Here is a 16,347-nt window from a genome sequence, read left to right as displayed (position 1 = left end):
TGACATTGCCACATGCAAATGGTGTTATACTCTTCCTACGCAGAGGGACATGTTTTCTTCAGTTTCGCAGATATTCGTCACGATGCGATGTGCGAACAAACGTGTAATGCACGTCACATGGCCATGTGCTATGTTATGGATGTGTATGAGCTAGTCCTCGAAGATCAGACTTGGCGACTTGGAGTGACACGCGGAGTGGTATGCTAGCGGTATTAAACTCTTGGTGGCGTGTATGATTGGGCTGGCAGATGTCACTCGTTATGTAAATGTCCGAGTGTTTACAAGAAGACACCTCCAGTAACTAACACTCCACTCGTGGCTATAATGATGCGCTAGAAATCTCTCTCCCTTTTCTTCTTCATTTTCTATTTTGCATCCAGTGACGAAACTCACTAGTATTCTTCATCAAGATGATCGCATCAGCAATCTTGATTCACATGAGAAACATTGGACACACTTTGCTGTATCTTAATTGGCATAGTTTGTCGCTTAGTACGGGATAAGTGATTTAGGAGAGTACATAATTGTTTGATATTGATTTTCTTGCTAAATTAGATTTCTCGCTGATATAGCCGAGGATTTCAATTATACGTGACAGTGTATAAGTATGCGATACTCGAGAAGACGTTAAAATAGCTTCCGTTTATTTCTCGTTCTCGTTGGAATATTTCAATTTATATACCCGCTTTTAAATATATACAGAGATTCATTTGTTTTTTTTTTATTCATACTTCTTCAATCATTGCATTGAACAGACCGGTATAAGACCGGTATCGGAGCATGCCTATTCATTATATCATTATATGTTTCTTATATGATCCGTGGCTACTTCCCAGATATTTCTGATATTATACATACAATTTCGAGTTTTCGTATATATATTACATTAGAAGTTAATTAATAAATTTGATATTTATGTTACGCTTATGTAATTATATTTTATTTATATTATAGCAAACGGTCAATTGGATGAGAGAGGCCTCGTCAATAATCTAATTCAGAATCGTATAGAAATTTACGTAATTCGGAAGGACAAGCTAAATCGCGAATAATATGTAAGTAATATCGATATAAAGAGAATAGATGGAATATTTAAATTAACATTACATGAATCTTACGTGTTTCTCCGATCTTTTTGTGCGCCACTGAACGCGCCTTAACGGCTAATTTACCATAGAAACATTAATAAATCTTTCCACGAAATCTCGTTTATCAGGACAAATCTGGCAGTTGGTCACGCCGCTTGTCTCGCTCATAATTAATTAGTATCGGCGCCTAGTCTGTACTCCGACATTAGCTAATATAAATGAACGGAAGAAAGTGGTATGTGGGGAGAGAGAACGCATTCGTCTTCTCTCGCAGTTTGCGGTTTGTTAAACCGCCGAGATATAATCAGTATCGATCACACAACTATTCTTTTCTTCATTATAATTACGCCACGGAATTTTTTCCGTTGAATTAAAGTCCTCTCTCGCTCTCGTTTTCTCTCTCTCTCTCTCTCTCTCTCTCTCTCTCTCTCTCTCTCCGATCGCACTTTCAAGGATCATACATTAATTGCCGCCTGCATTCACTCGTAAAACCGGGCGATCTCCAAGCGAGTTGCCTTGTATTCTTCAGTTGCGACGCGGCAAGGTCGTACGTGAACGGTGCGGCTCCTTGTAGTCGTGAGATCGTATCTACATCGTATGACGTAGGCAACGATGATCGCTCCATGGCAAGGAGGTATCTTGATCGCCGACGCACAAGGCTGTACTTTATACCGAATTTTTTGTTGATCGCGGGTGTGCTGCGTTGCTCATTCCTGTTCAGTAACTACGCTACAAAGATAATCGGAAAGGATTAGGATACGTGAAATACCGTTTCTCTCTGCTGCTGCGGACACAAAAATCGTTAATTTTTTTCGATATAAATTGATACAGTACACGATACAGCATCAACTTTCTAAATTGAACGATACTGTTCGTGAATGCGATCAGCGAATAATTTCAAAGCTGGTAACGAACTTCAAGCTAAAGACAAATGTGAAGAGAGACAAGTACCAACACATTTACGTATACGAATATTGAAAGAAGAAAATAATTTGCGTTTACTTGCAAATGCAATGATAGTTTCGAAAATGAGCGCCACATAATAAATTAGACACAGTCTGAAGGAGTATCTAAGAGTAGATAGTAAATGAAGATGAGCTGTGATGCGCTGGAAAGTGCTGAGAGGATATTCACGATATTCTCTCACGTAACCCCAGTGGTATATAGACCCGAGGACTTTGCGTCTCTAATTGCGTTAGATAGCAGTAGCTTTATTAATAACCCTTGCGGAGAATTTCTCGTGATGCAGCGCGAAGCAACGGCGAAGGGATTATCCCGTTCCAATGTGCTGCTCCGCTACGATATCCGGAGACTCGCAGGAAACAAGTCCTGGGACCGCGAAGAAGCAGCCTGGGCCGCGTGAGAGCCAAGATAGTGGACACGGCATTTCACTTAAATGATAACCCGTCTTCCTTCGTCCACCGCGCCACGAAGATGGAGAGAAAGGATCGCGGACATCGCATCAGGACGAACCCTCCTTTCTTATTCTTATGCATCTGCTTCTTCGTGCTGCATTATCGTCGATTTGATCTCACCGGCGCCTGACTCGCGAAGGAACGTTCGATTCTATGTCCCATGAAATATCTTGTCACGTATTCATTGAAGAATATACGATCGTCAAGGATCCAGTTGGTCATTATCGACACGATTCGATATCCAGATTATCTAAATAAATCGAGATTCTGGAAGTCTTTCGTGAAACTATTGAAAACAGTGATAGAAAATAGAAAAGTTTCCCCTTTCCCACGGTTCAGCTCGATAATATCTAGTCTGGAGACCAAGGCGAGTTTTTCTTTTTTTTTATCTCTCTCTCTTTCTCTCGCTCTCGCTCTCGCTCTCGCTCTCGCTCTCGCTCATCTCTACCACAGTAGATCCTTGCCGTCTGGTCGGCAGGAGAACCGACATAACTCGATACTGGAGGGGATTTGCATGCGTGTGTGAAATCGCCGTGGTATCTCGTTACATACCATAGTCATTGCGCGCTCGTCGTGATGGTACTTCCAAACGATGGTACGCCATAACGAAACGACAAAGACGACGTGTTGGCGTAGCGATCTTAAAAAGTAGTCATTGCAACATTGACAAATTATGATATGCAGATACCTATTGCAAATAACGGGATGACGGTTGGTGATCAAAAGTCATGTAATGATATGGGCTACTATCACATGAGCGAATTAAACGAATAGCTATGATGTGGGCGTAGCTGTACACGTCAGTCGAAGATAAGAGACTTTACAGCAAAGGAGCAAGATTGCGTCTTTATACCTTCCGTTACCGATTATTCTGCACCATGGAACCATTACTTTGTCTCGAACATGATTCAGGGATATGTCACTGTAAGCGACCGACTTTATCCCCTTGAATGAGATTATTGAATTCGTTTGAGCTTCGACACAATACACGAGTTTATAATTTCCTCTTCCTTGATCATTTATATCTTTTATTTACTGGTGAAAATTAAACTCAAGCCTGCACATCTAGAATCTTTTAAAAAATGTTATTTATCAAATTTCGAAATGTGCATAGTACGTATTTTATATAATACATTTTTTGCATATGTAATTCGTAATTTTAAATATACACGTACTGAACATATCTTAATGCATTATAGACGGCTTATAGAAATTCTCTATTACTATACGAGATGTAAAGAATTCCAACAATACAAAAGCTCCCGTATAATTGAATTGCCGCACTCCTAGATTATTAGTATATCGATGTACTGGCAATGTGACAAACCAGGCAGGCATTATTATAGGCACGGGGAAACGCGAGACAAAACGGAGGAATTCCTCTCAGAATTGTTAATAGTAGGAATAGTAGTTGATATAGGAGTAGTTAGTATATAAGTATTCCTGCCCGCATAGCTAAATGGATACATAGTGGTGGAGAGCGGAATGGCCGCGATCGACATGATGTCTTCCACATCCCAGCTATCTTACACGCGGCACTTACCGGACACGGCAGATAATAATATGGAGAAGAAACTAGTCGTTGCTCCCTCAAGACCTCCCTCTCGGTTGGCTGGCTTTCCTTGCTCCTCAGGCTCCTCCTCCGGTTACTCGCTATATATGTATCCTTGGCGTTTCCTGCGTAAAGCGAATTCCACGCGCTAAGTACGATTAACGCAACGAGGCGCGTAGGGAATGCAAGTAAAACCGCGACACGCGATGCAACCGCGTTAGACGGACCATTTCACGCGGAGATTCTACGACGACGGGAGATTCGTATTAATTAATGCGTGGAAATTTGAAGCATGCGGCTAGATCTCGATCTGTCGGGTTTGCTCACGTATAATTGATTTCTTACTTATCGCGGGACGTGCAGTGTTCTCTTCGGAGAACACAAAACTTTTTGTTTCTGAATGCTCCTACTGCTTGTACCGGAAAACGATTTTTCTCGTTCGCGAGATATTTTAAGAAAGACCAGGATCTTCTGTATTACAGACTTTTACGGAAAGAACGCTTACTATTATGAACGAAAGAAAAAAAAATAATAATACCGTGCTCTGTGCAACAGAGCCTGAAAAAATTCGCTGCTTATAAGGATATCGATGTCTTTCTTTCTCCAAATTTTTTAAATCCTTTTTAGAGTCAAATGCCAACAAGAAACATGTAATTTCTATTGATCTAAATTGTAACGCCACCATAATTGGTTTATATCGCATACGCGTTATTGGAATCAAACCGAATGAGAAACCACCGAGTCCCGGACGAGAGCATATTGCATATTTTACATTCTGCTGACGTTCACGCCGGACACAGTTCGTTCTCTGGTACTCTCGGAGTGTCTGCAAAAAGTATGGTGGTTCCGAGGCGAACGGCAGGACCGGGGGCCCCCGAGTCGGGTCACAAGTTTTGTACTTTTTTTGCACGGAGGCTATGGCTGCGGCTGCGGCGTTGCTCGGTTCGTTCGGTATGCGGACCGGAGCAAACCGAGAGCGGGACATCTTCTGACCCGCGAGTGCCTTGTGCCCTTCTCTCTTGTGGCCTTCTTTAATTTGCGATTCCACGCATCTTTGGCCAACTCGGATGTTTGCCGCTCTTCCAATGCGTGTAATAGTAACAATACAATATAACGATTTTTCTCTTAAAAACAATTTTTTTTTTAATTATTTGATTTACGTAGAACATTTAAGATTCATTGGTAATATTAGTTAATACCGACTATATTTTTTAGTTCACTTTTATTTCATGTAATAATTTACGCAGCGGGATGTTTGTTTTGACACAGCACTTTGGCTATTATAATTTTGACATTAACATAATTTTCAAGCAGTTCAAGATAATTTAAGTAATTTAAAATCTGAAATAATCTATCTGTGTCACTTTCACCGATATGATGCGAGATTAGCACTCGATAATAATTGTAATTTAAGGAGGCTGCGTTTTCTTCGTTTTCTTACTTTTATCGTATCCTTGAATTTCGTGTCAGATAAGTTGCGTGCTTGTCGAGATTTATACGAACATGAGGGGGAGGAGAGAGATTATTTTATTGTTTTTATTAAATAGACTCTACCGAAATGTCACAATAGGTTAAAAACGAGGTTCACGCTTGTTGAATATTAGTTGATCCTGTTTCGAGGAATACCAAATATTTTATTTAATATAAGATAAAATGTGTTCTCACATGCTATGCGTGCCGATGAAGCGACGAGGACATTGGCGCGGCTACATCTTCGCGGCCATTGTGCTTCTCATGCTAGCGGGGCTCCGAATGTAGGTATCCTCGGATTGTCGTAGGTTCTCAACTTGAATTTCTTAATACGAAAAATTTGAATGTTTCGGTACAATAAGTTTGTTTTTTTTTGTTTTTATATTAATATCGTATAATTACAAATAAGTTTGTTTGTTTGTTTTTATATTAATACCGTTCCGTTTTAATTAAAGCCAATTGTTCCGTTGTAATGAAAGATATTTTTATAATGAGAAAGTAAGATAAAATTAGCACGTTTATATTAACGTAAATATTTAATTATTTTTTTTTTTTTTTTTTCGTAAAATGCTTGCAACATTGTCAATTATACAACTTCAAATAGTCCAGCACATAGTACTCAACTTTTACCCGCTCCCGATTCAAAGTCCCGCGCAATTTGTCCAGCAACTCTCGATTACTCTCTTCTGCGTGTAGTTACGTAAGCAAAGGTTTTTGTGTATGCGATCGCAAAAAATAAATAAAGGAGGAGTTTGTAGTAAATGAACACAACCGTGCATCCGCATGCAGAGAAATTATGTGCACGCAGGTCTCGGGCGCGTATCGCACCTGCCGCGCGCGAAACGAGCGCGACGTTTGCGGTGTCAAAGACCTGTTTTCTTTTCGAAAACCTGACGCCGGACATCCTAACTGAACTACTTCAAACTTGATCTGCTATGCATATTGTAATATATCTTGATTTTGAAAAAAAAAGTCATATGTTATCATTTTATGTCAACATTTCGTTGTTACACTTTCTGCTCTCTTTGCATTAATATATATCACTTATGTATTAATAATCGATAATGGAATCGTGCTTATAAATGTGATTAAATGATCGGCATCATTGTATGAATTTATAATTGACACTCTTCCAAAGATTCACAATCTTTTAGAGAACCCCTGCCAAGCTGACATCTTGAAGTGTGCGTGACACACGTACGTGAGGTATACACTGGCGCGACCAGTTCTGAGGACACTGTCGCCGGCAGCAAAAACACTATTGAGTTAATCAACTAATTTATAATTAAAATTCCACGATGGGAACCGTTCGGGCCAGCCAATTCTTCGTCAGTCATCGATACAAACTGTAAGAAGCAAACCAGCTTGCTGACTACTTCGCGCTGTTCGTGGTAATCGCCGTCGAATTCATAGAACATTCAATTAACCACTCATCGACACCCTTTTGTTCTCCTTCGGCTCACGTCTCAGTCTGTTAACTTTGCGCGAAAAAAGATCGACCTAGTTTCGCGGCTCGTCCGGTTCTTCATTTTTGAGCGGAAACATCATGCGTTTTTACTCATCAAATCGTCGAAATAGTAACAAAAAAAAAAGAGACAAAATTATTTTTAATAGGCATTTTGCTGAATTTACATGTCAGTATCGCAATTAGTGGTAATTATAGTAATCGAATACACAAGTAATAGATATTTATCGATTTTGTTTTCCTTCTATATGATTAGATGACGCATATTATTTGTAATTTTTTTCTCTGGAAAACGAGTGGGTGCCTCCTCATTTGCTAATAACGGTAGGTTTCACTGTAGAGCAATGAGACGACGATGTCACGGACGTTACTTATCAAGTCCTTGTCACTTGACACGCTCCGCCGAACACGATGCTTAGATCGCGTTAATTATCTATACGCGTGTTTGTCATGTCCGCACCTTATATATTGCTACCCATATAGGGCGAATTTTTATTTAGTGATTTTTAAATCAATTCACTGTATGGCGTAAACATTTATATTTAGATCTCTTGACATTCGCGATAACACCATTAAATCGCATACATTTATTATCTACTGCATTTTCCATGAGATCTTTAAATTTTTCCTTGTGGTTTAACGCACTCTATTCCTGACTTAATAATTTAATCGTACTAAAGCTCTCTACGATTTAAATTATAATCGAGTCTCGTCATCTCATCCACTTCTATTCCTTATATGTCATAATGGATATGAATGTTGAAAATCCGCGGAATTCATGTGAAAATTCGATGAATCTGCGCAATGATAATTTTAATACTTCCGAGAATTGTAGCAAGCTACTCTCTTATCAAACAGAATTGAGATTTAATCAGAATTGTGCATCGATATTAATTATTCTATATATCTAACTGATATATCACTTTGTCTGATCAATTAATTATTACTATGAGAAGTGGTTTCCTACTAAAACGGTCACTGAAAAAAAGAAAAATACTAAACAAGTATATAACTTTAAATACTTTTTATTGTCAAAAAAATTAAGAATACATAAAAAGAAATTTAAATAAGCAGCTTGCTGTTTTCTAAATATAAAGAATCAGTTGATTGATTTTTGAAAAGAATATATTAAAAGTTGAACGATGTTAGTTTAACAAGACTAAAAAGGAACTGGAACCTGCGAAGTTCACACTCTCTTTTTGCGGGAACCTATTTGTACGACGTGATCTCGATTTCAGAGTACCCTTCATATGCGATTCACTGGACGATCATGTCTCGATCGATATGGCGCATTCTTGCTTGTTCGTATTGCAGAGAAAGACACGTCTCGTTGAGCGACAAATTGAGCTTACACGCGTCAAGATTCAAGACGTGATCTCTTGGGTATTATGCATTCAACACTTTTTCGCGAATACCATGCCCTGGGCGTTTTCTTCAACATGACATTCCGCAGCGAGAAATTAAAAGCTGTCTCGATAGAGATACTACCAAACGGAGTTCGTTCGGCGGATTTACTGTGGTGATTATCCCAATTAACCGCGTACGCTCTTTTAGCCTCGGCTTGAACTACGAGCTCAACTGCCACCTGCGGACCAGTTCCCGTGGCGCGGTTTTTGAGCCATACTACATTCAAGTAAGACGTTAAGTGCATCCCGTACGTTTCCGGAGAACATTATGGCCGTCTCGCAAATTCCCATTAGCGGACTTCGTTCTTCCCCTCATCAGCTCTGACTCGTCGCTCCGGCATTAAGCATCAAGCAGGTTTTTCTCCCAGTCAGCCGCTGCACTGCTCTGATGAATTCGGCAGATTCCAACTTGGACTCTTCATCGTTGACCACTATCGTCAGTATTACTCTCGCTGTTTTGTTTCTATTGAAAAAAAACATTTCTTCGCATAATGGCGTGAATCTACAATTTATTTGAAAGATGAAGTTTTTCACTTAAAACTTGTGTTAAATACAATTTGTTATACTATTCGAAGATAACATTACATTATTTTGTTTTTTATTCATTTGTAAGTCGAATGTCAATTATGTATAGTTTATTCTCGATGAGTACAATATATTTCAGTGAAATGTTAAGTACATTTTTACGAAACAAATTTGTTTACAAATATGCATTAGGATTTGTTTTGACTAACCTTCATCGGTGCCATTCTTTTGGACGGTGTTAAACGTTGGTCGGCTTTTTCTCTCGATCGCTCGCCACGCTGTCGAATTCAGCAGATTCCAAGCTCTGTCTTTTAGCCATTGTCACCGTCCATATTAGCGCAGAGTCAGCGCGGCAGAGGCCGAAGAGAGATTAATTAGGGACGATATTTTAGCAGCAAAAATGGCGAGGAGGGGGAGGGGAGGCGAGACAAGAAACGGCAGCATCAACAGCCGTCTTAAGTCGCGCTAACTAATCTGGCAACGCCACGAGACGATCGACTGGACCTCATCGTCCCTTCTCCATAAGAACGTGCTACAAATTAAGCCCGGATCGGTAGAAACTATCTCGAAAATTTAGCAGCCGATTGCTACTCCATTATTTGTATGTTTGTGAACAGGTCTGGATAATAAGTTTATATAGCCCGATTTCAGTTATTTTCGAGAATTTTCACTAGATAATTAAAGAGAATGTCATTCTATATTATAAACAAATGAATTTATCTTTAAATGAATTGGGTTTCTGACTTTTTTTTTACGATATTTATATCCGTTTAATTTATTTAATTTATCTATATAATTTAATTTTTTTAAATCATGGTTTATGTTGAAACAAATTGAAACAAGTATAATATAATATAATTACGCGTGGACAATAGTCTCGTAAAAAAAAAATAGTAACATATTAATATTTTAATTAAGAGACAAAAATATTATATTTTACATAAAATCGATATCTCAATTTAATTTATTTAACACGTATGAAAAGCACCAGGTCATTGTCTTTATCATTGAGAATATTTGGATCGCACAAAGAATGATATCGATAAATCGGCTTTGCGTCACAAATCTCTTCTTTGATAATGGTAACAACGATCGTAATTAGACTTATGGTGGCTGTTGTCATCGCATCATTTACTATATATTTCGTTGATAATATTTTATATACGCAGCCAATTCTTATCATTTCCAAGCGTAATATCGGTGTCACAAATTCTTGTAATCGTTAATTTATTTCTCCGTTTATACTACATCTAATGTCGTTGCTTCTATTTTCACGACAAACGAATTATTGGCATCCTCACGAGAGAGCTGCAAGAATAACCGTTGTATAATCTGCGTGCTCCGTCTGTTGAAGCTTGCTATAATTTAAAGTTTGAACGAAGTTATTTTCCTTCCTAGACAGAAAACGCTGTGTACTAGACAGTGTTGCTGTACTAGATTAGTAAAGAATTAATTAGTCTTGCAGTTCTGCAAGCTTGTCATTATTTAAATGTAGGTAAAACGATTTTTTTTTTTTTTTTTTAGAAGACATGTCGACATAATTATCAGCATGAATAATCGATTTTTCGATTTTTTTAAATTGATCCAATATCGCTCTTTCTCGACGATATACGATAATAAAAAAAAATAATATAAAAATAAACAAAATACACGACTTTGAATTAAGGCATATTGTCGAATATATATTATGCCACTTGATACAAGATTCCGGCACGCCTGCTATCCATTTAGCGATAACTGCTAAAGCAATTTTTCTTTCTTCGGTCGATCGGCAATAAGAGAAACAACGGGTCTTCCTATCTGTAGGAAGTGTTCAGCGTGGCTTTTATCGATCGAAGCAATGTCGATCGGCTGCTAAGGCGCTAATGGGTTAGTCGGCCTGGACACGAACTCGCTGCGTCGCTAGAAGTGTGCAATCGGCCGTAGAAGAGAGGATAGAACGTACGAAAAATGCCCATGCTTTACCTACACTTATCTGCGTGCTATTGCATATTGCATGTATATACACGTGCTACGGCATACTCGAGAAGTGTCGGTTATCTTAGCGGAGACACACAGTCGCGCCTAAAGGATAATAAATAAAGATAGACGAAGACATATACGGGTGTATAGATGCAAGGAGTTTGTGGCTGTATCTTTTGCCCACGCGGAGATTATCTCAAGGAGTTATAAGTGACCGGGCTTTCCGTTTAAATAAAGCTGAGCGCTACGTCGAGCTCTATATCGATGCCATTCTTGATTTTCATACGCGTTTAAAACTTGTTTCGACGCCACGTTCTCTCTTTCTCTCTCTCTCTCTCTCTCGTGTTGTCTCTCCCACGAAATATCTGTCCTTCTTGGCTAGCTCTCAAGTCGACCAAGAGCAACTCTTTGGAACGCTGCCGCTCCTGAACGATATTTCGAATTATACAACAAGCGATTAGTATAAGGAACGGATATTAGGCAGCGGCACGAAGCGTGCTTATTTGTTTCGCAAGGTTTCATTCAGTCGCTCGATTGTTTCGAGCGCCGGCTCCGGTTTGGTTATGATTTATCGTGACGGTTGCCGCGTGCTTACGTGACTCGCATGCTTACAATAAGGCAATTAGACTCCGATTCTTTATTTAATAGAAACGATACGAATTGTACGCGCTGGATAAAGAAGTGGGTGTTTCTCGTTTGCGTCGCAATACGATCGACCTGGGAGGAGTCGGTATTTTTCAGCGTTCATCGAATAAAGTGCATCCGCGGTAGTTTCGACTTTCATCTCTTCTTGCATGAAATCACGACCAAGAAGAATGCCATTCACGCTCTTAATCCCCTTTTGCACGGAAAGCGACTTTTTTTTTCCTCTGAAATGCTCTTTAGCACTGTAGGGCAATTAACGCGGAATTAGCCGTGTGTTCGCGTGGTCTTCTTATTGCACGTTATACATAAAGTCATTTGGTGCGGCTCTTACCGAAGACTCGGAACTATGTATATACCGTGAACTTCAGCGGAACATGACGAAGCGTAAGTATTGATGTAATAACCGTGCGTAATTACATCAATATCTTGCGAGTGAAATATTTAATACGATGTAGAAATAAAAATGCGTATATTTTTAGCTACTTTCAAATTTATTTTATTTTAGTTCCTTTTTAAATCAAAGATTGGAAATAATTGCATCAATCCGTACAGGCTTATACAAAATGAATCAAACATTGGATGTTAAATTTATGTATTGCTTTTAATAGTGATACAAACAATGCACATTTCTCTAACGCGTAATTTTAACTAAAATTATACATATGTATATACCTGTTTGAACTGACCTGTACTAAAAATAAATATTTCTATTTTTGTTTCAGATGCAATGGGTAAGTGACTCAGTCTTTAGTCAAATCAACATTATAGGTAAGCGGAATAGAATTGGTAATAGATGAACTCCTCTTTTTTGAGCAATGCAGAAATTTCTCCCTCATATAGCTGCTTGCGAATTAATTATCATAATTAATAAAGCAATTTGTTAGATTAGCAATTCTTACTCGAGAAAAACCTAAATCGTTCTCATTTGAAATACTTGTCTATTGCCGTAATCGCTCAGTTTGCTCATAATATTAATGTTTACGTATATGTCGTGAAATTACTGACGGTGACACGAAACATAATTGCATGCACATGTAAACATGTATGATACGGTCATGAATATAATTAAAAATGGTTAATACAAAATTTCAGAATGTTAAGAGTCAAAATTAAAATTAAGTGACGCACATAAAATCCATAAATGTAAAAAAATTTGTTTTCCAAATTTACGTGATTTAACTGCTTTTATTTCGTCATCTGCTATATTTGGCGAAATAAATTAAGCGCGATTAAATTCGGACACATCGCGAGCATAATATTTATAGCCTGCACAAAAAAAACATTTTAAGCTAGCAGACAGTAAGAAAGAGAGATAAAATGGCGATTACTTGTTCTCTCTCTCTCTCTCTCTCTCTCAATTTGATAATAATTCTCTTAATGCATCTTGTCGGTTGTCGGCGACACGGTCTAAACGAGGATCTGTGAAACGATCTTGCGTTACCGATCTGTTACGAGCGCAATGACCACTCTTTTACATTTCTTTTTAATGCCCTCTTATGCGTGCGGCGTGCGCCGCAATAACGAGGCGCTTCGACTTAATTAGATTAATTAGATTGCAAGCGAGGCGGATCGCGTGGATGGCGCTCGACGAGATCGAGCTTGCTGAAGATCTGTCGTTAACCGTATTAACGTCGCTAAACGATCTCTTTTTCTACGTGATATTTTATTTTAACAAAATTGCTCATTTTACTTAAAACTTTTTAATTGTTTAATGCAAGAAACATATACAATTAATTTGGAATTGATTAAACTTTTAAAAATGTCAATTTACATCTTTTCTCTAATGATTGAACGTTAAATTAATTATACTGCACATGTTACGTGTATTTTATATTCATTGTACATTATATTCACTGAGGTTTGAAATAGTATTTAATTTATAGATGGTAAAACGTGATGATTTAAAAATGATAATTCATGTATAAATACTAATACTTTATGTTGTTTTTGTTAGTAAATCAACATGGCAATTAGTAATATCGAATAATAGAAAACGTAGGTTAAACGACGTATGGATAATAACAATCTTGAACGAATTGCTCTCATCTTTCTTCAGGTAATCTTTAACAACTCATGCAACTATCATTAATCCTTTAGCTAAGTACAAAAACTCGTATAATCAATCTCTGTGAAATAGTAGATATCGTTACAATCATCTTATTAGTACTTTAGTGCCATCCAATCAAATCGAATTACGTCAACAGTATGTAATTTAGTCTCACCCCCCGATTAATCGCTAAAATTACTTATAAAATTTATAATGGCGTTGGCGAAATATAAACACCGTTATCATTTGAATTAAATGCAACCATATTATTAAAAGAGTAAAAACATATATTCGATTTCGAAAACGTATAAACAATTTTGAATATTTATTACGTATCTGAATAAATATTATTTATTTTTTAACAATATTATTAACTATAATAATTTAAGTGAAATTTGATAAATTATTATTTGATGAAATGTATGCTGAAAAGAAAGCTTAAAAGTTTCATCGTATAAAAGAGTATGCTCTTTTTTTTTGAGCGGTGATCCATTCGCCAACCAGCCGATGATTATGATCGTGCAGGACGAACCTATGAAATGAACTATCGAGAAGCGTGACTGAGGAAAAAATATAACTGTAGAGAAAGAAAGACATTGGAAGATAGAACGCGCGAGAAAAGTCTAAAGTAAAATATTAACTTGCGCAATTTGAATCGTTACATATATAATATTTAGCATGCTTGCTTATTGCGCTTTTCGCCCTGAAGTTCACAAAACGAATCTTTCGACAGAATTCCGTGATAAGAGGTATTCGCGAAATGCTCGCTACATTAGGCATCATTGCAACGTTTAAAGTGTAATTATCAGTCGTGACTTGAAGTATTCATTAACGCTTACGGCAAGAAGCTTCTTATGGATACATGATGGCTAGATAGATCGTTGAAGTGCATTAGTTGTTCGGCTACGAACGGTACTTGAATGATATATCGTGCATAGATATCAGAAATCATCAGGATAGCATCAATTCATGATTTCCGTTGCGGTATGAGATTCACGTATAATTTAATACTTTGTAATAATGTAGATAGTCGAAAGAAAAATGTTGATATGAAAAAACTGGAAGATGATTATTAACTCGTTTGCGGATGTTTTCGCACTTCTTTATGGCTAACGATATCAGGACTAATTGCTTCAGAATTCTGACAGGAATAAGAGCACTCCTCATTAAGCATATGTATATATTTTGCATTATATGATGTTAGATAAGTGAACATAAGGGGAAATTGAAGGAGGAGTATACTAATTTAATACATACGCGACGCGTTCGACGATTCGCATGAAATTAATTTCGTGCCAACGCATCGTGTCCGAGAGAAATTAATTTTGTACTGTCCATCCTTATAAAAATATGATTATGAACGGCGTGTATTACAAGCAGCTTAAATTGAGCGCGGCGGTAAATCAAGTATGGATGGGCAGTTAATTAAAAAATTCGGTAGTAGCCGTGAAAGGTTGGAATTAAATTTAGGGGCAAGATACGATTAACGACGCGTGTTTATACTTATTGGATACTAAGGTCGATTGAATCTGACGTAACAGTGGCAATTTTGGGGAAGGTCTGATGATAAGATAAAATGACTTGTTTGTAGATGTTGTCTCTTTGATCTCTTTATATCGTTTGTATTTCATGCGATTGTATGTTTTCCAGCGTTTTTTTTCATAAACGAGCATTAATTATTTTCTCTCTTTTTTTTCACAATTATTATCTTAGTATGTATTTCTTCTTCCCACCACGAATGTTTTACCGTAACACGTATTAATAAAATAAATATGGTTTCGTGAGAGATCGTCGATATAATATGTGTTGGTCGCTGTTTAAATTAATTCAATATAACTGAATTCGTAACGACCAGCGTGTTGTCAGAACGCCCGCATCCTTGTGTCCATTTCCTGTGATAACGCGTATACTTATGCGTATATAAACGGACGCATCAGAGACACCGTTGCCTTCGCAAAACTGGCGAGATGGATAAGATAAGAAACCCTTACTGTTTCAATTATTGACCGTTCTCGATTGCTCCGAAGACTCTTTGGCACCTCATTTCGTGATGCAGAAGTCTCCTCAGTTGCCATTGTACGATTCCGAACGGAGTCGTAATGGCACGTTTGTCAGGTCGTCCGACAATTAGAATGCAAATCTGCGATGCTCGCATATGCATATGCACAAGCTGGTCCCATAGCCATTCGTGGCCCGTGTGCGGCTCTATCCGCCGGATCTCGGCCCACCAAGATTCATTCGTTCCGAGCACTTTTCAGCGCGATCCGTCGATCGGGCCCCAATTTTATCACGTCTTCGGCCCCGAAATTTGACGCCTTTTATGACGGTCCGTTATACCGCGAATAAGAATAAGAACCCGAAGACGACACACGATAGCGCCAGGAATCCATTCAGACGATCGACGATATATATTCGAACGAATATCATTTGATTGGTCTCGTGGCGCTGATTAAAATTAAATAATACTTTTGAAAGTTTTACAAGTTTGCCATAAGCCATTCGGTGGCTCTTGTTTTTTCTTCTCTCGTTCGCGGGAATAGATAATACAAAATGCATCATGGCATGGACCGAATATTGCCAATGACTCTTTAAATATGCGTAATAAATAAATGCGTAATATTCGCAAAGATTTGCACGCGTGACGATAAAAGTTTCACATTGTTACGGCGAGTTGTTCCAATTCGGTTTCAACTTTTTCAATGACGATGGTGGCTTAGGTACAAAACTGTAAGTACCTGCGCGTATTCGGAGATAGAATTTCTTACGACCAGA

General features: G+C 38.0%; 1 protein-coding gene across 6 annotated transcripts in view; it reads left to right on the top strand.

Annotated features, from left to right (window-relative positions):
• The window catches only part of hth (Meis homeobox homothorax), a 396,541-nt gene that overhangs the window by 159,279 nt on the left and 220,915 nt on the right, over nucleotides 1–16,347 (top strand). For 5 of the 6 annotated variants that reach the window (XM_087408373.1, XM_087408371.1, XM_011064041.2 and 2 more), the window contains exon 8: nucleotides 12,251–12,259. The exons of the other annotated variant lie outside the window; for it this stretch is intronic. In XM_087408373.1, the coding sequence (XP_087264499.1) occupies nucleotides 12,251–12,259 (9 nt within the window). The remainder of the gene's footprint in view (nucleotides 1–12,250; nucleotides 12,260–16,347) is intronic. 6 annotated transcript variants of the gene reach the window in all.

The sequence above is a fragment of the Acromyrmex echinatior genome, chromosome 8 (genome assembly GCF_024713525.1).
Source record: "Acromyrmex echinatior isolate Ae372 chromosome 8, ASM2471352v2, whole genome shotgun sequence".
NCBI classification, from domain to species: Eukaryota; Metazoa; Arthropoda; class Insecta; order Hymenoptera; family Formicidae; genus Acromyrmex; species Acromyrmex echinatior.
Note: the sequence above shows the minus strand (reverse complement) of the source record. Positions and strands in the feature narration are given on the sequence as shown.